The 22,749-nt window shown below is 46.6% G+C and overlaps 1 protein-coding gene across 1 annotated transcript in view; it reads right to left on the reverse strand.

Annotated features, from left to right (window-relative positions):
• Window positions 1-19,959, reverse strand: part of LOC138267920 (cadherin-1-like) — a 165,113-nt gene extending 145,154 nt beyond the window's left edge. The window contains exons 1-3 of the mRNA XM_069217189.1: window positions 19,814-19,959; window positions 19,420-19,575; window positions 13,563-13,707 (exon numbers count right to left, since the gene is read on the reverse strand). Of these exons, the coding sequence (XP_069073290.1) occupies window positions 13,563-13,707; window positions 19,420-19,575; window positions 19,814-19,927 (415 nt within the window). The 5' untranslated portion in view covers window positions 19,928-19,959. The remainder of the gene's footprint in view (window positions 1-13,562; window positions 13,708-19,419; window positions 19,576-19,813) is intronic.
• Window positions 19,960-22,749: the final 2,790 nt, after the last annotated feature.

A 22,749-nucleotide genomic window follows, 5' to 3' on the forward strand; every position in this document is an offset into this window, starting at 1 on the left:
AGCCGCTTAGACCAATCCTGGTGGGCTCTCATGCTAGGTATTGTGTGGGGAGCCTGTGCTGGTGTCCCAGGGACAAGAGCAAGAAGAGGAGCGAGGCAGCAGGTCAGGTAAGTTTAAAAAAAAAAATGTTATTATTGTTTCTCCGTTGCCCCTCCCTTGAGATTTGCGGCGTCCCCCACTGTTATCATACGCTGGCTGGTGCTGCATACAATTTATGCAGGCCAAGGGTGAGTTAAATACACAGCCCCGGAACTTCACACAAGTGGGCTAGTAGACACAGTTCCTGTGATGAAAGGCCTGTTCACATTCCTGATTTTAATGAACACAAAAATGGGTATACTGCCACCACTACGCTCCTGTTACCCAACTCTAAGTAAGGGCAGTAGTCCCTACCTTCACAAGGGTAGTGCTTGGTGCACTCGTCCCAGTCCAAACAGAACGCATTACAGTGAGAGAGGCCTAGGTCATGGTGCACATGCATGGTCTGATGCACAACTGTCACCATTCAGAGGCCTTTTCTGTCCCGAAAGATATAGTTTTAATTTTAACTGCAAATTAAATTATTAATAAATCACTGTTTTCTTCACTCTTGATAAGATGCACTTTGTCACTGGAAATGATCTAGTAGTTAAGGTTACATATATATATATATATATATATATATATATATATATATATATATATACATACATATATATATATATATATATATATATATATATATTCCCTGAAAAAACAAAGGTTACAGGGACGTTATAGTTAAGCTCGGATTTTACACACACAAAACCATAGAAATCCAGCAGTTAGCTACCTGAGCTAACTATAACTTACACCCCCGTAATGCACTGCTTATGACCTCACATATTACATCACTCATGACACGGTCAGTGACATCACTGATGACATCTCAAATGATATTACAGATTACATCATCCAGTGATTCCCTGTGTTTTTTCTAAAGGTTTGAGTGGTAAACATATACCAAGGTACTGCAAAAGTTACATTTGTGTACTTTGTGTACTATTAATGAGTGATACTATTTCTAACATGTATTATGTGAGTGGCAGTGTAACTGTGTATCCATGTGTGCTTGGGTGTGTGAGTGGCTGTATTGGTATATGAGTGGGTGTGTGAGTGGCTGTTTGGGTGAATAAGTGAGTGTGTAAATAACTGTATGGGTGAGTGGGTGTGTGAGTGGCTGTATTGATGGGTGAGTGGCTGTATGGGTGACTGAGTGGCTATGTGAGTTGCTGTATGGGTGAGTTCCTGGGTGTGTAAGTGGCTGTATGGGTGAGTGAGTGGCTGTTTGAGTTGGTGTTTAGTTAATTGAGTGGGTGTATGTGTGGCTGTATTGGATAGTGAGTTTCTGGGTGAGTGGCTGTATGGGTGAGTGAGTGGACTTGTGAGTGCTTGTATGGATGTGTGAATGGGTATGTAAGTGGTTGTGTGGATGTGTGAGTGGCTCGTTTGAGAGGCTGTATGGGTGAGTGAGTGGGCGTCTGAGTGGCTGTCTGTGAGTGGGTTTGTGAGTGGCTGTATGGGTCTGTGAGTGGGTTTGTGGGTGTGTGAGTGGCTGTCTGGGTCCGTGAGTAGGTGTGAGAGTGGCTGTATGGGTTGGTGAGTGGGTTTGTGTGTGGCTATATAGGTCTGGTGTGTGAGTGGGTGTATGGATCTGTGAGTGGGTGTGTGATTGGTTGTTTGGGTCTGTGAGTGGGTGTGTGAATGCTTCTGTGGGTGTGTGAGTGGTTGTGTGGGTCTGTGAGTGAGAGTGTAAGTTATGTGGGTCTGTGGGTGGGTGTGTGAGTAGTTGTGTGGGTCTGTGAGTGGGTGTGTGTGTGGTTGTATGGGTCTGTGGCTGGGTGTGTGAGTAGCAGTGTGAGAGTGGCTTTATGGGTGTGTGAGTGGGTGTATGGGTCTTTGAGTGGCTCTATGGGGCTTTGAGTGGGTGTGTTAGTGACTGTGGTTCTGTGTGTGGGTATGTGAGTTGTTATGAAGGTGTGTGGGTAGATATATGATTGGCTGTATGGGTCTGTGAATGGGTGCATGAGTGGTTGTATAGGTGTATTAGTGGGTCTGTGAGTGGCTGTTCTGGCAAGTGATTTTGCGTTTTTGCTTACTCGTAATAATTTAAAGAAAGAACAATTGGCTCAGCTCTCACCAGGAGATGACAAGAAAGAACCCACTCGTCATAGTCACTACAGAAGAGATTGCACTCCGAAAGATCAACACAGCAACCTGCAACAAGGATTTCAGATCGTTTTTCAAGGTGGAATTACTGAGAAACCACACTCACTTGCATTGCCTTCGCCGAGCCCAGGAAGTTAGGATCATTTGTTCTTTATAGAAGTACAGCTTCAACTCTGGCACGGGCTGTGTGTATATTTGTAGGTGCATCCTGTTGAGGTTTAAATTCTGTGAAATGAGCGTCAGGGCCAGAACGGAACCTCACCTGCCTGTTTATCCAACAAGAGTCCACAGTTTTTCACAAAATGTCTACCCAACTGGAGTACTTTCTACTGGTTAATTAGTAAGTGCTACCTTATTTGGTAAATGTCTAGTGCATATTCTACACACAGCAGCATTATGGACCAGGAAGAAATGTCTGTAGTCATCTTGTATGCATGTAAATTTGACAATGTGATTGTTCCTCAAACATCTTTTTCCAGAAATCTGTGAAAACATGAATCCTCCTATAGAGAACACGATGAGACTATAGCAAGAGGATGATCTCCAACAAACAAGGGTATTTCCTCTTAACTATATGAAGTAAGTGCTTCCTTGTTTGGAGGAGATGTCATCATATTCCTCTGTATAAAGAACGTGTCACCAAAATCGGCGGGAAAAGCACTCGGGCCTTATGGTAAGCTGTCCATCAGCATGGGAAAAGGTGGGAAGACGTCTGCCTACTACTAAGGTGGGCGGAGTAGGACCAAATGCTCGGAGCTTGCAAGTGATTTTGTGCATTTGCATACTCGTTCTAATTTAGAGGGAGAACCATGCACTGTGCTCTCACCAGAAGACGACAAAAAAGAACCCACTGATCACAGCCACTACAAAAGAGACGGCACTCCGACAGATCAACAATGCATTCACCTGCAGCAAAGACTTCAGATCGTTTTTCAAGGTGGGATTGAAGGTAAAACATACTTGCTTTCCCTTAGCGAAGCCCAAGAAGTTAGGATCATGTATCCTTTACAGAAGTGGAGAATTAACCGGGGCACCTCCTATGTTTTATTTGTTAAGTGCTTGCCATTGAGGTTTCATTTCTGTGAAATGAGCACCAGGGCCGGAAAGGAACCTCACCTGCCTGCGATGCTTAATTTGAGCCGGTGGTTTCCGTTGCTTGACACTGGCACTTAATTGTCAGCACAAGGTGGTGCTGTCTAGCTAGTTTAGAGATGAACGCAACAATAGTTAGTTATTTTTTTTGTATGTTGAATTAATTATTATGATCTGCTGCCTAAGCCATTCTTATAACTTTAGGGGCCTGGAATTGCCTGAATTTTCACACTTGCAGGAGTGTGAAGGTTAGTAGTTGTATAATTACTTTCATTGGCAGCATGGCAGGGGCAATGTGTGATGCAAGCTGCTGTGACCTTCTAACGAGAAACCTGACACATTATTTATTTTAGTATATATTTTTTTTCAATACAAATTGAGCACTGGCGGTGGGGCGTTTTGGTTTACTTTGAAAAGCGCTGTTTGGGCTCTCTCCGGTACAGGAGTGGCAGCGGTAATGTGGAGAGGTGTTGCAAAGGATTGGAAAAGATTTGTGTGAAAGTCCCGGGAGCAGCCAGGCATGATAGACATACCTTGACTAAGATATGTGTGTGTGAGGGAACGGGTGTCATTGTACATTTCTTCATCTCTGAATAACAGGAGGCTATAAATCGAGGGTGAGTGCATTAACAGGGTTATGTATTAGACCCAGTGCTGTAATAGCAGGGTTGGACTTTGAAGTGCATGCTAGACTAGTGAGTCAGTATCGGCTCCTAAGTTAGTTGCTGCAGGTCGAGTCATTTGTGGAGTGTTGTGTTGCGTTCTAGTGTTTGTATAGTGGGCATTGCTGGCAGTTTAGATGAAGACGCACTGTTTGTGGGTCTCTTCACCCAGGACTGTTTCGAGATAGAGGTGCACTACCACAGTTGTGCGTGTTATAAAAGAAGTGTCACCAAGGCTTTAAGTAGGCCGGGCTCCTCCAGGTCTCAGACCTAGTAGTAACTTAAAATGGACACTGAAACAGGTCCCTTTCGGACAGTGTAGTCATGTTTTTTACTTTTCAAGCAAAAACACTGACCAGTTGCAGAACAGTGTGTGTAAAAATCGTTAAATATGTCATTCCTGCTTCTATTACACATAGTTAACCTAATCTTGCATTTACTATGAGTGTTTGCTTTTTCCTGGATGTTGTGTTTATTTCCAGGCAGCATATGAGTTGCAGCCAGGTGCTCATAATGAGGCACAATTGCGTTGTGGCTGTTGGCAGAGCAAGTTTCCGTCAGTGCCTGTCAGGGGCAAAAAGGTGTTGAGAATACGTGATTATGCAATTTTTGGCCTCTCTGTAGAGCGTCCACAGAGCAGTGGTCACGTGTGCCAGTTACAGTTGTGATTCTAGGCAAACGTACATGTAGGCTGGCAGTCAGTGCGCATTTTAGTGTATATGTTTAAGCCATGCCCTTAATTATGTAGGCCCCGCCCCTTTCACAGACTGGAACACCCCCTCATCCCACTTAAAGCCCTGGGTGCCACTACATATCAGTAATGTGAATCATCCACAGATCCATGCCACTTTCAGCATTTGATTAGCAGGAGGTTCACCAGGTGAGAACTGAGGTGGATTGGCGCAGCTGTTCATGGGTCTAAACTCACTAAATGAGAGCTGCAAGTCCAAATTTTGATGCATTCGCAATTTGCATATTACACCAGCGGAATAGCATAGCAGAATGTGCAGGATGTTTTACACATCACACGAGGAATGCGGGGCTTTAGCAATGGCATATTTGATTTTTGGCACTGGAACAGCAACTGTTGTGCAGGCCATGGTGGAGGTGCCATAGTAGATCGCAGTGCGCCTAAGCGCTGAGTTCCTGTGCAGAGGGCACTGCAATGAGCCCAGTCGCCCTCACTTTAATAACTCATTCCATGTGCGTGCTTGCTGCACCGGCATTTTAATCACTGCCAACCGGCAGAGCCAGGTAAATGCATTTGAAATAAGTATATAACATGAACAAACATTTGCAGTGCAATAGGTCTTGCATTTTCTTGAGTTAGAGCTATTGGCATTGTAAATTCATAACTGGACCTTTCTTGCCACATAAATTGGTCAACCCTGCCTCAAAATTTCGTCTTTTCCTGCCATATAATTCCAGTGGCCCAACATTTAACTAAAGGAGTAAAGAGTAAAGGAAAGAACGGAGTGAGATAGGTGAAACATACCCTTCCAAATAAAGATGGCATCTAAGAATAGAATTCATTGCCTCCCCATGTCCTCAAACAGAAGTCAGAGTGTGGAACAGCGTAGAGCACTTCAGAATAGCAGGAAGTGCATTAGCAGAGATGTATGTGAACCCCAACAGAGCAATACTGGAGCCCTTCAGATCAGGATTGGGGGTATAGGCAGAGCTGTGTCCTGGCCCAGTGCTGGAATAACAGAAGGGCAGTGGGTGAGGAATGAGAAATGTAGCACAGTGTAATTCCTGGTATTGGAATAATGGGGCACTGCAAGTTAGAGTTGAGGTGCACTGACAGAGTTGTACGTAGGCTGCAGTACTGGAATAGTAACGGGCACACAAGGTCAGAAGTGAGGTATGTTAATGGAGCTATGTGTGGAACCTAGTATTTGCTGGTCACTGTTGCCGAGTGTTAGCCTGGAGGTGCCCTGGTGAAGCTGCGAGTGGGGCCCAGCATGGGAGTGGCTTTGCCTCTGAACCACAGAAGTGAGGGGTGTGTGTGTAAGCCTTAGTGCTGAGACGAAATGTGCACTGAATGCTAGAATTGATGGATTCTGGTAGAGCTGCTGTGGTTCCCATCAACAGTGGCGTTGGATGTTAGACTTGAGGTGCACTGGCTGAGCTGTGTTTTGCTTTTTTTGGTCCAGTATTGGCTTGCCAGTGGGACTATAAATTAGAATTGAGCTGCTGTAATGGAGCTGTATGTGAGCGGGGTCCCAGTATAAGAAAGGAAGTGACCTTGCCGTGGTAGAATTGAGGTGAACTGATGGAGCCCGAGGTCCCAGTACTGGAACAGCAGAGTGTACTGAATATAAGAACTGAGGTGCTCTGGCAGACTGCGTGTGTGGGGTTCTGGCACGGCTGAGGGGCCTGGAGTGTGTGAACTGAAGTGCACTGATGGAGGTGCGCCCGAGGTCCTAGTACTGGAACAGCAGTGTGTACTGACTGTAAAAACTGAGGTAATCTGGCAGACTGCTTGTGTAGGGTTCTGGCACAGGCACAATGAGGGGCTTGGAGTGTGTGAACTGAGGTGCACTGATGGAGCTGCGCCCGAGGTCCCAGTACTGGAATAGCCGTGTGTACTCACTGTAAGAACTGAGGTGTTCTGGCAGACAGCGCGTGTGGGGTTGTGGCAGGGGCACAGGTGAGAGGCTTGGGTGCTGCTAATGGGATCCCAGTATGGAACAGAAGTGGGCACTGTCTCTAAGGACTGCAGAGCCCTGGTAGAGCTTGGTGCCTAGGCTATAAGCAATTACAAACAATCGTCCGCCCTGGGGACCACAGGCAGGCACACTTGATAAAGAAAATCCAAGCCAAGGAAGGGCGGAAGCCAGGCAGCTGAGAGAGGGTGCAGAGTGCCCACAAAGACCAAATGTGACCAAGATAGCCTGATTATAGCCTTGTTTACAACTAAGCTCAGAGCAAGAATGCTCTGCAAATGAAAAGGGAGGCTTCCCTGGACAGGAGCAGAAAACAAAGTAAAAGAAAAAAATGTCCCCTACAGACCAGATAAACAGGACAAAGAGTAAATATACAGTAGTTGGTCTGCTCCCACACAGAAGAAGGAGTGACAAAGGGGCATGACTGACCACTAGCAAACAAGGATTTTTAAATGACACTGAAACTAACAAATGAAATAGCTGGAAGCCCACAGAAGAAGAATGCTTAAAAGTATACAAGAGGTCGTACGCTTACGCTTGACCTAAAAATGATAAATAGCAAACACTTCCAACTCAAATGAGGGATATGAATCAGGAGCAATGCTCTCCTCTTGCAGCTCTGCGGCACGAATAATGATTTCTCCTTGTTGCAACCTGTTTGTTTTTCCTTTGGTGCGGTTCTTCAGGTGGAGAGAACAGCTGTACATTGCCTCTGTAGTGGCCTTGTTTATCCAACAAGAGGCTGTAAGCAGGGGTAGGGGCATAGCTAAGCCATCGGGAGCTATGCATAGGTGTAGAAAAGTACCCTATTTCGTGGCATGCTTTCCCCCATTTTTCTACCTGTTGTCAGTGTGTTTGACTATGTTCACTAGGATCCTGCTAACCAGAGGCCCAGTGATTATGCTCTCTCTCCCTTCTAACTTGTTAACTTATACAATGTTCACCCCACATTTGGCATACTTTTGCCCCCATGTAAGTCCCTAGTGTATGGTACCAGGTACCCAGGGCATTGGGGCACCAAGGGATCCCCATGGGCTACAACATGTATTATGCCACCCACGGGGAGCCCATGCAAAGTGTTCTGCAGGCCTGCAATTGCAGCCTGCGTGAAAGAGTGCATGCACCCTTTTTCACTACAGGTCACTGCACCAGGTCATTGTGAGTCACCCCTATGGCGGGCCGTCCTAGCCCAGAGGGCAGGGTGCAAGTACCTGTGTGTGAGGGCACCCCTGCACTAGCAGAGTGCCCCCACAAATCTAGTTCCATTTTCCTGGACTTTGTGAGTGCGGGGATGACATTTTATGCATGTACTGGATATAGATTACTACCGATGTTCAGCTACATAATGGTAACCCTGAACCTAGGCATGTTTGGTATCAAATATGTCGGAATCATACCCCAATACTGTTGCCAGTATTGGAAGTATGATTCTATGCACTCTAGGGGATCCTTAGAGGACCCCAGCATTGTTCATACCAGCCTTCTAGGTTTTTCCAGGCACCTCAAGCTGCTGCCACCCGTCAGACGGGTTTCTGCTCTCCTGCTGCTTGAACAACTCAAGCCCAGGAAGGCATTTCCTTTTCGGAGAGGGGAGTAACACCCTCTCCCTTTGGAAAATGGTGTTACATGACTTGGTAGGGTAGGGGTAGCCTTCCCAAGCCACTGGTATGCTTTTGTGTATAAACCAGTCTACACCGGTTCAAGGATCCCCAGTCCCTGCTCTGGCACGAAACCGGACAATGGAAAGGAGAGGGACCACTCCCCTGTCCATCACCACCCCATGGGTGGTGCCCAGAGCTCCTCCAGAGGGTTCCTGGGTACCACCCCATGGGTGGTGCCCAGAGCTCCTCCAGAGGGTCCCTGGGTTCTTCCAACTTGAATCCAAGGTTGGCAGGGACCTCTGGGAGCATCTGAGTGGCCAGGTCAGGCAGGTGATATCAGAGCCCCCTCCTGATAGGTGGTAACCTGGCTAGGTGACCAATCCCCCTTTCAGGGCTATTTAGGGTCTCTCTCTTGGGTGGGTCCTCAGATTCAGCTTGCAAGATTCCATCAGGACTCTTCTGCAACCTTTACTTCAACTTCTAGCCACTGGAACTGCAACTGGACCCTCCAGGAACCGACAGTCTGCATCCATGACGAAGACTCTGCTTGCAACATTGTTTCCAAGCTTCTTCCAGCTTCTGCAACATTTCCCCAGCTGAGGGCGGCAAGTCGTCAGACTGCTCGAGAAGGAAGAAGGAATCTCCCTTTGAGTGAAGGAGTCACTTCCCTGCATCTGCAGGCACCAACTGCAACGACGACCGGCTGCGTGGATCTCCTCTCATCCTGAGCTGCATGAATCCTGCATCACGATGGTGGTTGTCCTGAGTAGTCCTCTTGGTTCTTTCTGCCAGCTGTCCAACTTTGGTGGAGGTAAGCCTTTGCCTTCCGCAGCAGGACAGTACCCTCATGCACTGCGTCTCTTTCAGCTACCAAGGCTTGTTTGCATCTCCTCCAAGGGATCTTCAGGCTCTGTGTAGCTCCAGCTCCCAGTATTCCTTCCTGCGATGCACAGCCCTCTGCGTGCTTCTCCTGTGGCATTGGACCCTTCTCTAGTTGTGCTGCGTGGGCTTCTCTGCAAATCCTGGTTCCTTGTCCAGTGGGTCTCCTGTGGGGGCTGCCTCTTCTTTAAACTCTCTGCCTTGCTGAGGGTCCCCCTAGGACTCCCCCCCTTGGGCTGAGTCCTCCTTGACCTTGCTGGTCCCCGGCAGCTCCACTTTTGCTTCTCAGCGACTTCTGCCTTTGCCAAGGCTTGTTGGCAGCTCTTCCACGCCACTGACCGACTGCAATCCTCCATCCGGAATGGGACGTCGACTGTGTCCTCCAGGAACTATTTACCTGCTCCAGGGCTGCATTCCTGACCATCTTTGTCCTACCGTCGACCAACTCCTGCAGCCACAGCTGAGTGGGTAGTAACTCCTACTCCTCCTGGACTCTTCTGTGACTTCTGGACTTGGTCCCCTTCTTCCTCAGGTCTTCCTCTTCAGGAATCCACCGCTGGTTTCTTGCAGTCTTGTCTGGGTGTTGCATTTTCTTTATTTTTTCCTTTTGGGTGGTTTGGGGAAAACTTACTCCTTTCTTATTGGTTGCTGGGGGCACTGTGATACTTACGTTTGGGGTGTCCTAATACCCCCAGCTCCTCACAGCACATTCCACTTACCAAGGTAGGGGTCTGTGTTTGCATTCTATTTTTTAGTATATGGTTTGGGCTCCCCCTAGGGTCGCTATTGTTTTCTATCACTTTCAATGCCTGTTGCTGATAGCTACTGTATATATCTAGTGTGTTACTCACCTCATATTGGAGGGTTGCCTCTTAAGTACTTTTTGGTATTGTGTCAATAAAATAAAGAACCTTTATTTTCGTAACACTGAGGCCCTCATTATGACCCTGGCGGTGTTGCACCGCCAGGGCCAACGGGGGCGGGAGCACCGCCGACAGGCCGGCGGTGCTCCCTTGGGCATTCTGACCGCGGCGCTTTGGCCGCGGTCAGAAATGGAAAACCGGCGGTCTCCCGCCGGTTTTCCGTTGCCCATTTGAATCCCCCTACCGCCATCCTGTTCCTGGCGGTTCGCCCGCCAGGAACAGGATGGCGGTAGGGGGTGTCGCAGGGGCCCCCGTAAGAGGGCCCCGCTAGTATGCAGACAGTGAAATACGCGACGGGTGCAGTAGCACCCGTCGCACCTTCCCACTCCGCCGGCTCGATTACGAGCCGGCTTCATGGTGGGAAGGTCGTTTTCCCCTGGGCTGGCGGGCGGCCTTTCGGCGGCCGCCCGCCAGCCCAGGGGAAAAGTCAAAATACCCGCTGCGGTCTTGCGACCGCGGTACGGTATTTTGACGGCGGGACTTTGGCGGGCGGCGGGCCTGAGTGTTTTCCAGGGCGGCTCCTCCTTTATGGCAGAGGAGCGTTACTGGCCTGCCAGCAGCGGCAGCTCAAAATCTTTGAAAGAAAAGGATAATAAACTTTGTTTATTATGCTTTTCTTTTGAAGGAGTGGGGCCACGGGTGACAAACAGGGAGGGGGAGTGCTCAGCACTCCCCCTCACAGCGCATATGTTTGGCCAGCTGTCTTGGGCCGGCCAAACTTATATGCGCAGAAGACTGAGCTTTGAGCAGCGTCAGGGTTGTACGCAGGGCAGGCTGGAAGCCTCTGCCTGCAGCAGCAAGACGGGAGAGGAGCAGGTAAGTGTTTTCTTATTATTAATTTATTTTAATGTTTATTTATCTCACGCTCCCCCCATTTACCCCTCTGCACACCGCCCACCCCCTCCAAGCACTGCAAGCCGCTCCTGGTGTTTTCTTTCATGTGTGTAAGTGCTATGTGACTACAGTGGTATTGCAAGAGCTTTGTATGTCTCCTAGATAAGCCGTAAGCTGCTCCTCCACAACTACCTTCTAGACACTGCCTACACTACACTAATAGGGGGTACCTGGTATAAGGTGTAAGTACCTTAGGTACCCACCACAAACCAGGCCACAAACCAGGCCAGCTTCCTACAATAGGTCTCTGCAGGGCCCAGCAGGTTCCCTGGCAGTGTATGTCATGGTAAGAGACATTCATTATGTCCCTAGCGGAATGTGCATACAGGGTACTGGGGGCAGAGTCCAGCCCTAGGAGAGTTATGTTAGTGGGAAATGCCCATTGAGGGATGTGCACGGGGTTCTGGGGTCTGCAGCCTGGCAATTCACAGCAGGGCCAGTGCACAAGGTTCGGGCTGTTTGGGGGGGGGGGGGGCAGGTCTCCTGGGGGGGTTTGTAGAGGCTACGGCTCATGCCAACTCAACTAGGGCTAGTGCACCTGAATCTAATTGCACACTCGGAGGTCGGGGTCCCTGCTGGTTCACACAGCCTGTACATGAGTTCGGCGCATGCAGACTAGGATCGGGGTACTCATGTCCTACCTTGGGAAGAAGTGGGGTTTCCTCATCCATTAACCAGCCCAATAAATAAATAAATATATTCTCCTGGGACCTGGTCCATCCAGAGGCAAAAAAAAAAGCAAGCAGGGGAGACCATGCTTGTTTTTTTTTTCCAAGTTTGCAGCAGATTGGCAAATCTGCTGTGAAATCGCAGCAAAATTGGGGGGAAAAAAAGCTTTTCGGCCCTGGCGGGACCCCAGTACCAAGGCTAAGGGGTCTGGGTATTTCTACCCTGCCCCTTCTCTTTTTTAAAAAAATAAATATTTTTGTTAAGGGCTCAGCTGAGTCCGAGTCCCAAGATGGCTACCAACACTTCCATGTTGAAGTGTTGGCAGCCAATCAGATCACAGCACAAGATCGGGAGGGTTTGCGGAGCCTTCCCGTCTCTATATATACACATTTTGATTTCTTTTAATAACTCCACAACTACTGAACGAATTTACACCAAATAACAAAAGGCACTCTTTCTGGACCAAGAAATAGCTTTCTGCCAAATTTGGTGTAATTTTGTCCAGCAATTCGGGATGTAGTCGTGTTCAAAATCCCTATGGCAATTAAAATGGGAAATCCTCTTTTTTTGACCCCCCACCACCCTTTTTCTTGGCCCCCACTTGACGAATCAACCCAAAACTTTACATACACAACTAGAATCACCTGCACACTTTTTTTTTAAAGCTTTATGAAGATTTGTCAAACGGCGCCAAAGATATAGGCAAGTAAAAAAAAACCTTTTCCTAAGGAAACCAGGTCCTAACTATAACTACCTATTGGCGACCGCCATTAGTTCATATATATGAACATACACACCACTAAATATTTTGAAACTACTTTGAAATATTTTCTACTTGGTTAGGTGCATTTCAAGCGTACAAATAAATGATGAAACTAAGAGGAGGGTTTGTCTAAGGTATACTTCATTAACTTTAAGTTTCCCAATTACTAATCAAGTTATTCTGAACTGCTAATATTATTATTATTAAAGGCTTTCACAGTCAACTGACAGGATGCTACACCTGATATTAAACATCAACCTGCGACAGAGCTACCACTCATTGATATCGATGGAGCGCATGAGTTGAGTGCAGCTAAATAAACACTTTGGCCCTCGTTAAGAGCTGCCGCCTGCCAAACTCTTCCCGCCTTCAGACCGCCTGTGCAGCCTGAACCTCTTTGGCCCTAATAGGACTTCACTGCAGGGCCTTAACATTGACACCGGCTCCTAATGAAGCCGGCGCCATGGTGGTGGTGCGGCGGGTGCAGCAGCACCCGTCGCGCATTGGGCAGTGGAATGCGTGACAGGGCTGTGCATGGGGGCCCCTGCACTGCCATTCCAAGTGCAGTGCAGGCCCCCCCCCCCGAGTCCCCCATTTCCCCAGCCTTTCTGGATGGGGGCTTCTAATCCCCAGGGCAGCACTGCAAGCAATGCTGCCCTGGCGGATGTGAAAGCCCCGGGACCGCCAGGCTGCTGGCTTGCGGCAGCCTGACGGTGACAGCAGTCCAACCATGGCAGCTCTGCCACAGTCATAATGTGGCAGTCCCACCACCAGCCTGTTGGCGGTGGGGCCGTCAGCGCGTGTCTGGCATTCATGCGACCGCTAGACTTGTAATGAGCACCTTTGTGAACGATTAGTGGGAATGATTAAAAAACATACCTTTTGAACTGTTGATGGGGATGAGAATTTTGCTTTTCTGTTATGTTTCTACTTCAAAAAATCCCTCAAATTTAAAGTTGGGTCCATGGAGAATGATACCTTGGAGAGTATTGTTCCCATTCTGACACAGCAGTCAGCACTGTGATACGCTTGTATTGATCAAACTGATGGCAATTATGAAACTAAAACATGCCGTCTCCTGGAACATCCAAACACGACAACACATGCCAAATTTCATAATTAGATGTTGCATAACGATTTATGTCTCATATTTCTCTGCCCTAAAGCTGTAAATTGCGATGTGAGTGATATCCAGTCCATTCAATATAAAATCTAGTCTCTACCTGGTTGGGAGCCTTCGGGTACTTGTCCCTCAAAGATCACCTGTGTGAACTCTGGTCTATTGTCATTCTGGTCCATCACCTTGATGATGATCTCCATTGGGACTTCAACAGGTTTTCCACTTTCAGACACAGCATGAGAAACAATCTGGAAAGCATTAAAAAGTAGACTTTAGTATACAAGTGACCCTGCCAGAATTGTTCTGTTCACCTGTGGTAATTTGCTAACAGGCAGTAGGGCTACTTATGACCCATCAGCTTTTCCTAAACAGTCACCAGCTACTTGGTGCAGCTACACAGAATGCAGTTTTCATCATTGTCTTGTCGATCTTGTGACAATCATGACTGAAGAAGTTGTTTTCATCATGGTTGTTGCTTGGATTCTGATAAGATAGCTATGCTTTTTCCGATCTTTGAAAGTTTTTATGTGTCCTGATGTAAATGTCTAATGCTATTGTGTAAGAATGTATGGAATTAGAAAAGATCAGGGCTCAATTTGTTTCAGTAGGTGTAGGTGGTGGTCACCAGTATCAGTTTCTGCGGACCAGGACCCAGACTTTGACCCAAAGCACTAAAGAATATCACAAAGGTACAAAATGTAGGAAATCAGTGACAAAAGAAGAAAGAAGAGATTATTAAGGACCTGCAAGAGTGTAATAAAGAGACAGGAAGCATAGGGTGGTTTAAGAAAAAGCCAGTGGTGGACTCCAGAATAGGCAGCCTTGGTGCTCCGCAATCCCAGCATTCACCAACTTTGGGAGGGTCGTCTATGAAAACCTTTGTGCTTCTGTGCATATTTGTTTAAAATGTAAGCACTTATTCATGAGGGAGGCCAGGTACTGCTTAACGACAGTCCTAAAATATTAGCTAAAACCGACTGTAAGAAGGTGGACAAGGTAAAGAACAACTGATAACATGTTTTATGTTTTAGATGATTGGCACAGTAAGAGGTCTATTTTTTCTGAACTTCCTTCTAAGCTATCCAGAGTATTTAAAAAAGCAACCAGGGTTAATTTGCCTGGGTTTCTTAGTCAATCCCCAAATATTATTGGAGGTCATGTTTAGTTACAGCAGAACTATCTGGACCAGTTTGTTAGGGACTGTGAAAATCTGGCTTTCGAGGCTGGGTACATTGGTACTAGGTCTATTGTATTTGAGCCTGGCCTACAGCAAGTATGTCTTAAAGGGAAGAACACTTCATGTTCATTGTTCATGTTTTAACATTCACTCAAACTCTAATCCTGGATTTCATATGTTAAGCATACAGCAGATGTTTAACACCATGGTGCGGCAAAAAATAGGGAAACAAATCTGTTACAGGTAAGTAACTCGCGATTATAGAGCCACATGTTTATCTGAGGGTCAAGCAAGAAACTTCCAGAAGTAAGTCTTATATCTCAGACTTTATTTGTGTATATTTATTGTGTAGCTTGATGGCTCTGGTTTGTTCCTTTCCTTTCCTCCTTGGAGTTCGTCGTCTTTCCTATTTCTCCTTCCTTTATTGTCTCTTTCTTATCCCTAGGAGGTCTGGTAGCACGGGAGATCCGGTTGTCCCTCAAGAAAAAGAATACCGAAAACGGTATGGGGCCAGGTAAGTGGTTAGCCTTTCTTATTATGTTTGTTTGGGAGGGAGAAAGGGGAGTGTCCCGTGCACGTCCTTAGGAGGGGAGTATGTGCATGTCACCACAAACGCATTGACTGTCTCTGTTTCCTCAGTGACTTTCCCTTTTGTTCTTTTTATCTCCCTCCCTCTCCCTTTCCTCCCTTTTCTCCCTTTTCTCTTCCCGTGTTTTTCCGGCCCCACGGCCAGTTGAGCCCCCATACCTTATGGAGCCACGCCTCTCATGAGACGTGGCTGGAACACTGGTGGTCAGTTGGGGTCTCGGGAGCCGTATGGTTCCTCCGCCTCTTGGACCACCTCTTTTTCTTTCGGCTCTCCTTTCACTCTCCTCTCTGGCTCCTGTACCTAGTCTCTCTCCGGTTCGTGCTCCGTGACCCTCCCCGACTCGCGTTCCTCTCCCCAACTGCCTTGCGTTCCTCCTCTCTCCGTTCACCTTTCCTGTCGTCCGTCTTCCTTTTGTTGTCCCTGACGTAGGGACACTTGCCTGGCTTCCAGGTGAGCTCCCCTATAGAGTGCCCCCAGGTTACTTCCACGTCGGCCCCAGCACCCAGGGCTGAGGAGTTTCCTCCTCCCTGTCACAAAGTGCTTCTGTAGCACTATAGCGTTTTCATCTCAATAAACAGTTCAACCAGTGCTTAATTTGTGCTTGTTGTTTCCGGTGCTGAGCACCGGCACTTATTTGTGAGGGTCGGGGCTTATTCTTATGCCTCAAGCATTTGCTGCGAGCCAAAGACACATATGTGAAAGACGGAAGAAGGAAAAACTAATAAGCGTCGTAAAGGGAGAAAGTAGAAAGTTGCAGGATGAGCTGAAGGGGCAGGGGTGGCGGTAAATGGATTGAAGAGGCCCGAGATGGCTTCAGGATTACGTTGCCTCAGTATTCAGTGCTGGCAGATTTAATTACAGCAGCTTTGTGTTTAAGAAAAGGGCTTTGAGCACCGGCACCTCTTAATTTACAAATTAAACACTGAGTTCAACCGTATGTGGTATTTGGGAAGAACGAACCTAGAAGAAAGGCAGAGCTCTGTACAGATTCAAAGGTAGAGATACAATTGGTGGATCTAGGTAGGGGGTGCTGGTTTCTGAGAGAGAAGGCAGACTATTTGCTCTGTTGCAACACAAAGGCATGTCCCTATCTCTTTTCTAAAAATGAGATGGCTGAGAGTGGTCCTGATGGGTGCGTAGATGTTCCAGATCAGTGGTGCATGGATGGAGAAGGCCTGTTGCCCTGTTTTATCTTTCTTGCATGTCTTATGATATAGCAAATTGGTAGTTCAACAAGAGTCCCCCATTTAATCCATCAAACAGGTACACCTCAGCACTTTGAAACTTAGATGTCGAGTCTACATTGTGTTTCTCCATGTCTTATTGTATAGCCATGGTTCTGTACTTCCAAGAGAAAGCCACAAAATCAAAAGGTAAAGGTAAAACATGGCAAAATGAATGGAAAAGCGCCTCAGTGTGTAAAAACAGATAGACCAGTGATTCCGAACCGTTTGACTCCTGAGGACCCCCACTGGATCATTACTGGAAGCCGGTACAATGTAAAATTCAAACATTAAAAGAGTGATTTGCAAAAAATACACAAAAAGTACACACCAAAGAAATACTCAAATTAATAAATATATAATTATTTTATATTGAAAACATATACAAAGATCGAAATATTTTAATGGGAAGGTCGGGCCTGCATCTCGGTGACTAACTTTTCAGTGTTTGGTTTTATTTAGGAAAACTGAATCCTCAGGGCAGATTCTACATTTCCCAAGCAATTTCTGTTTTTTTTTTTTAGGTACATAAGGTCTGAGAAAGCTTTTTCACATAAATATGTGGTGGGGAAAGAAAGTAAAACCACAAGGGCTTCTCATCTCCCCATAGCCTCTCTGTCACTTGTAATTAATGTGTTTTATAGCATCTCTCATACCAGTGCAGGGTGTTGGAGCACTTTACAGGGGACTACAAGGTGTAGGATTCACGTCATCCACACTGGTAGGCACTTTCAAAGAGTGCTTGGTCTGGAGAAGCACAAACGTAGGATTCAGAACATACTACAGTAATTAAAATTGACTTTAATTATAAGAATGTATTTCTACGCAAGCAAACCTTTTTTAGCAGCATAAGGAAAATGAAAACTGTGCCAAAAACATAACAGCCCTTTAATGGCAATAGCTCACTGTAGAAGATTACCATTGTAACTTATGAACTGCTCAGTAACAAAAGAATCTCTGTGACAAAAGCAGTAACCCACTGTGCTGTGCACATAAAATACTGTTCTTTGCATGATATACGTTCTTTGCAGCAGGCATACTAACCATCTGCACTACATTAGATGAGTCAAAACTGCCACTTGACAAAACTCCCATCTCTTTCCAGCAGGTACATCAAGCACCCAAGTTATTGTGACATTTTAATTTTTGTCCAAACAATGCTGGATGTACAAAGAACTTTGTAGTGCTTTTAAAACTGCAGTAAAAAGAAAGTAATGAATATATAAACACACACTTTTCTGCCAGAAGCCCCAGCTGGAGAAGTGCCTTCCTGCTGGCCCAGGCCTGCAGACCCCTGGGAATGTGTCACGGACCGCTGGGGGACCGTGGACCACAGGTTGGGAATCACTGGGATAGACTATACCCAAATCTCTAAATAATAAGGCACAGTTGCAGGTCGAAGTGGGCGGTATCAGAGGGGAACGACGTGCCCATACTTTTTTAATTTATGAAACACCATTCCCCTATTTTTTTTTAAAAAGACAACTGTCCCAGAGTGGTTAATTCCAACAATTTAAATGCCTCAGCTGAAGTGTCATTCAGTGAGTCTCCTGTGCGGTGAAACCGTAGCCGGGCAAACAGCTAAACATGTCTTCCTGCCATTGTGCCTGCTTAACTGAAGGAAATGCAAATGTGTGCATTAGTTATTCTGCAAATGTAAAATATGCTTTGGAGCCGGTACTGGCTTTAATTGGTCACGCATAGATTTGTGATGACAAAGATTTATGCTTTTTGAGTGTTAGTGCAAAGAGTTAACAACTGGGTTGTGAAGTGCGTGCTTTTAATTGTAATTGTATTTATATTGCGCTTACTAGACCTGGAGGTGTTGAAGGGACAGTGATGTAAAAAAAAATTGCATTACCAACACTCTGGGTATTACTAAAATCTATATTTTGGAAGCACCATTTTATCTTAAACATTTTGCACATTTTGTAGCAGTGTGTCTTATACTTTGTGTAATACTAGTTTAAAATAATGAATTACATATTCACAGTGCTTTCTGTCTCAGGCTGTGACCTCGTAGCACTAAAAATAGGTGTCATTTTTCTCCACTGCACCGATCAAGTCTTAATTCTGTGGCTCTCTGGTTACACACAGACCTCTGCAGTGCAATAACTAATAGAGATTTCAAAGTGTACTATACTGCATTTCCCAATGAGTAACAACTTTTTAAAATCATTTTTCATTTAAGCTGCATGTTATTTGTATGTAGCTAACTGACGGTGAAATACCCCAAAAAACCTGTACAGAATAATTTTTTAACCACACATTTGACCCCGCCCCCCACGCTTACTGACCCAGCCCCCACTGCATGCAGCATCACAGTTCCCATACTTTTTTAGTGCAGTGTGACCACTGCACCGTTCATCTTGTTGTGCAGGGCTGTGTCAGCATTGAGCATCCATGTTATATAATGCTGTGAGTGTATTCGGTACAGTGGGTTTGTGGTACGACACTTGTACCAAAAACTCAATAAAGATGGTTTGAAGAAAATGATAATGCTAAGGCACAGTTTGGGAGACCGAATTTACATTTCAGAAGATCAGGGAAGGCATCGGGCTAAGAAAATACCTTTCAGCACTTCATGTGTGCCTGATCTTTCTGTTCACAGCCCATCACATTTACAGAAACGAGGCTGGAACGAGGAAAGGATAACGAGTTGGACTACAGCTCAGGAACAGGCACTTTCATCAATGGACAGTTTATGTCCAGTAGCTGGCTAGTGCAACTCATAACGAACAAGTAAGGTCTTGTCTCCTGACTGCAGATTTCTGTGCCAGCAATAGATATGCCCAATTATACACCAAGGCGGCTTGACAATTTATTTTTCTGGGAATTGAAGCACATTACTGGATGCAATCTTAAGTGGTGGCTAGTTGAACTGGAACGCTTGCCTTGTAATTGTGAACCATCCTACATTTCAAGATGAATCATGAACCTCCATTAAGAAAGACTTAGAAGTTTGACTCACAATATACTTGTCTAGGGCCTCTCTGTCCAGTGGACCTGTCACTTTTAACTGTCCAGTACTTCTTTCAATGATGAAGTCTCCCTCTGGAGGCATGTCAACTCCTTGCCCGGTGATGCTGTAGTAAACCTTGATTTCTTTATCCATGTTGGATTTGATCTAGAGTTGAAAACCCATAACAAGAAACAAGAAAAAAACATTTTCATTTGGGCTGATTACACCATAGAATACTAATATCTAACGTATCCCATTTGAGCACATTTAATTTATGTTCTTTCATCCTTGAGATCAAGGAAGCAGAAATCTTTCCACATCCCCGAACATAAGGAGAATCAATAAAGCATAAATGTTGCCCTTCATCCACCACCACCACAAATATGGGAAAGTATTCCGTTACCTGCACCAAATTCTTCGGGAAAGGACCTCTTTCGTTTTCATAGAGTTTGATGGGTGGAATGACCCAGTCCCTCTTCCGTTGGTGGAAGCCCCGCTGCGACTTTGAGAAGTACATCACTTGGTCTTCAGAAAGTTCGGCATGTTGGGTCTCCTGAAAGACAAGTATTGGCATCAAAACTGGAAACTGGGAAGTATTATGTGCCAGATAACCATGTATCTACTGTAATAGAGACTGTTATAGTGTCAAGGTAGGTCCAGATTCTCCACAACATTGAGAAGGTATGACTTCAAAAGATGAGGGCTCAGTAACTGAAGTCTTTTCCCACTCAAAAATTGGTACGAGTCTGCAACAGACCGATTTCACAATGGAACCGAAAACCAGAGGAAGAGAATTAACTGAATACAGAATGACTGAAAACCAAGACAATAACTCCAGGCACTAGAAAGGACTAATGGACCAATACTGAATATATTGCTCAGAGAGCACTCGACGTGGCAAGGAGTAAGGGTGAATTAACACAAGAACAGGGCTACAGACATCATGAACAGAATTTAGGATATCAAAAGCAAAGTGTACCCAACAAAGCCATGTTTGTACAGCGCACACGACAGTGTACCCAACAGGTACTGAGACAACACTGCCCTGCTGGCACATGAAACCAGCACAGGAATTTAGAACAAGATTTAATACAAAATTAACTGACCACTGCCCCTTCGGTGAACATGACGTTTTCAGCTCAACAGGGACACAGCAGAAAAACAAAACAAAAAGGGTGAACTGAGCCATTGGCTACTAACCCCCCAGACCTAAACACACCCCTAATTTGAGTATTTAGGCGCTCCCAGAACCTAGCAAGATAGATTCCTGCAACCTGAAGACGAAGAAGGACTGCTGACCTGAGAGCCCTGCAGAGAAGACTGAGATACCAACTGCTTTGGCCTCAGCCCTACCGGCCTGTCTCCCCACTTCAAGAAAAACTGCATCAGCGACGCGTCCCCCAGGGTCCAGCGACCTCTGAAGCCTCAGAGGACTACCCTGCATCTAAAAGGACCAAGAACTCCCGAGGACAGCGGCTCTGCTCCAAAGAAGAAACAACTTTGCAACAAAGAAACAACTTTAAAAGGACTCCACGTTTCCTGCCGGAAGCGTGAGACTTTGCACTCTGCACCTGACGCCCCCGGCTCGACCTGCAGAGAAACAACACTACAGGGAGGACTCCCCGGTGACTGCGACCCTGTGAGTAGCTAGAGTTGACCCCCCCTGATTCCCCCCCCCAGCGACGCCTGCAGAGGGAATCCAGAGGCTCCCCCTGGCCGTGACTGCCTGCTTCTAAGAACCCGACGCCTGGTAAAGTCCCTGCACCCGCAGCCCCCAGGACCTGAAGGATCCGACCTCCAGTGCAGAAGCAACCTCCAGGTGGCCCTCTCCCTTGCCCAGGTAGTGGCTACCCCGAGGAGCCTTGCCTGCCTGCTTTGCTGAAGAGACCCCTGGGTTTCCCATTGAACTCCATTGCAAACACGACACCTGTTTGCACTCTGCACCCGGCCGCCCACCTGCCGCTGAGGGTGTACTTTTTGGGCTGACTTGTGTCCCCCCAGGTGCCCTACAAAACCCCCCTGGTCTGCCCTCCGAAGACGCGGGTACCTACCTGCTGGCAGACTGGAACCGGGGCACCCCTTCTCCAATGAAGCCTATGCGTTTTGGGCACCACTTTGACCTCTGCACCTGACCGGCCCTGAGCTGCTGGTGTGGTAAATTTGGGGTTGCCCTGAACCCCCAATGGTGGGTTACCTTGGACCCAACTTTGAACCCTGTAGGTGGTTTACTTACCTGCAAAACTAACAAACACTTACCTCCCCCAGGAACTGTTGAAAATTGCACTGTCTAGTTTTAAAATACTGTAGCTTATTGCCATTTTTGTGAAAACTGTACATGCTATTTTGCTGATTCAAAGTTCCTAAGTTACCAACATGAAATACCTTTCATTTGAAGTATTACTTGTAAATCTTGAACCTGTGGTTCTTAAAATAAACTTAGAAAATATATTTTTCTATACAAAAACCTATTGGCCTGGAATTGTCTTTGAGTGTGTGTTGCTCATTTATTGCCTGAGTGTGTACAACAAATGCTTAACACTACCCTCTGATAAGCCTACTGCTCGACCACACTACCACAAAATAGAGCATTAGAATTATCTCTTTTTGCCACTGTCTTACCTCTAATGGGAACCCTTGGACTCTGTGCATGCTATTTCTTACTTTGAAATAGTACATACAGAGCCAACTTCCTACACCACCCACTCCACCCACCCAGCAACGCCCCCCAACCCTACACAGCAGCACAACCCATACACCCCACAGCAAGAGGTACTTACCAGACACAAGGCAAATCCAACTTGACAATAGTACATACAAATGCCCCACACCCACAAACAATGAAACGAAAGACCAGGGTTCAACAGTGTGCCGCCAAAACACAGGCCACACAAAAATATTTATTACAGCTCACAGAGCCAACTATTTCCAACAAGGCCAATGGCCAGTCCGTATCGCAAGAAGTCCCATGGGCCCCACCGACCCCAACCTGACTCCCAAAAGTGCACGGTACTCCACCTAATGGGGCAACAAAGGGGCATCCAGGCACCTCACAGAACGGGGGCAGGGGGTGGTGGAAGTGGGGATTTGCGACGGGGGTGGGGCTTGGAAGCTGGAGGGGGTGTGGGTTTGTCTTTTGAAAGGGGGGGGGGGTGTTTCATGTGGGTGGAGCCAGATGGACTTGGCTCTGCACGGGGCTTCTTCTTCTCTGGGGAAGGGGCACGAGCATGTGAAGGGCGGACTGTGAAGTGGAAGGAGTGGAAAGGGCAAGGAGGTGTGCCCGCTTAGGGACAAGACGGGGTGGGCCAGTGGGTTGGAAGAGATCGGCACGGGAGAGGAAAA

Source organism: Pleurodeles waltl, chromosome 12 (genome assembly GCF_031143425.1).
Source record: "Pleurodeles waltl isolate 20211129_DDA chromosome 12, aPleWal1.hap1.20221129, whole genome shotgun sequence".
NCBI classification, from domain to species: Eukaryota; Metazoa; Chordata; class Amphibia; order Caudata; family Salamandridae; genus Pleurodeles; species Pleurodeles waltl.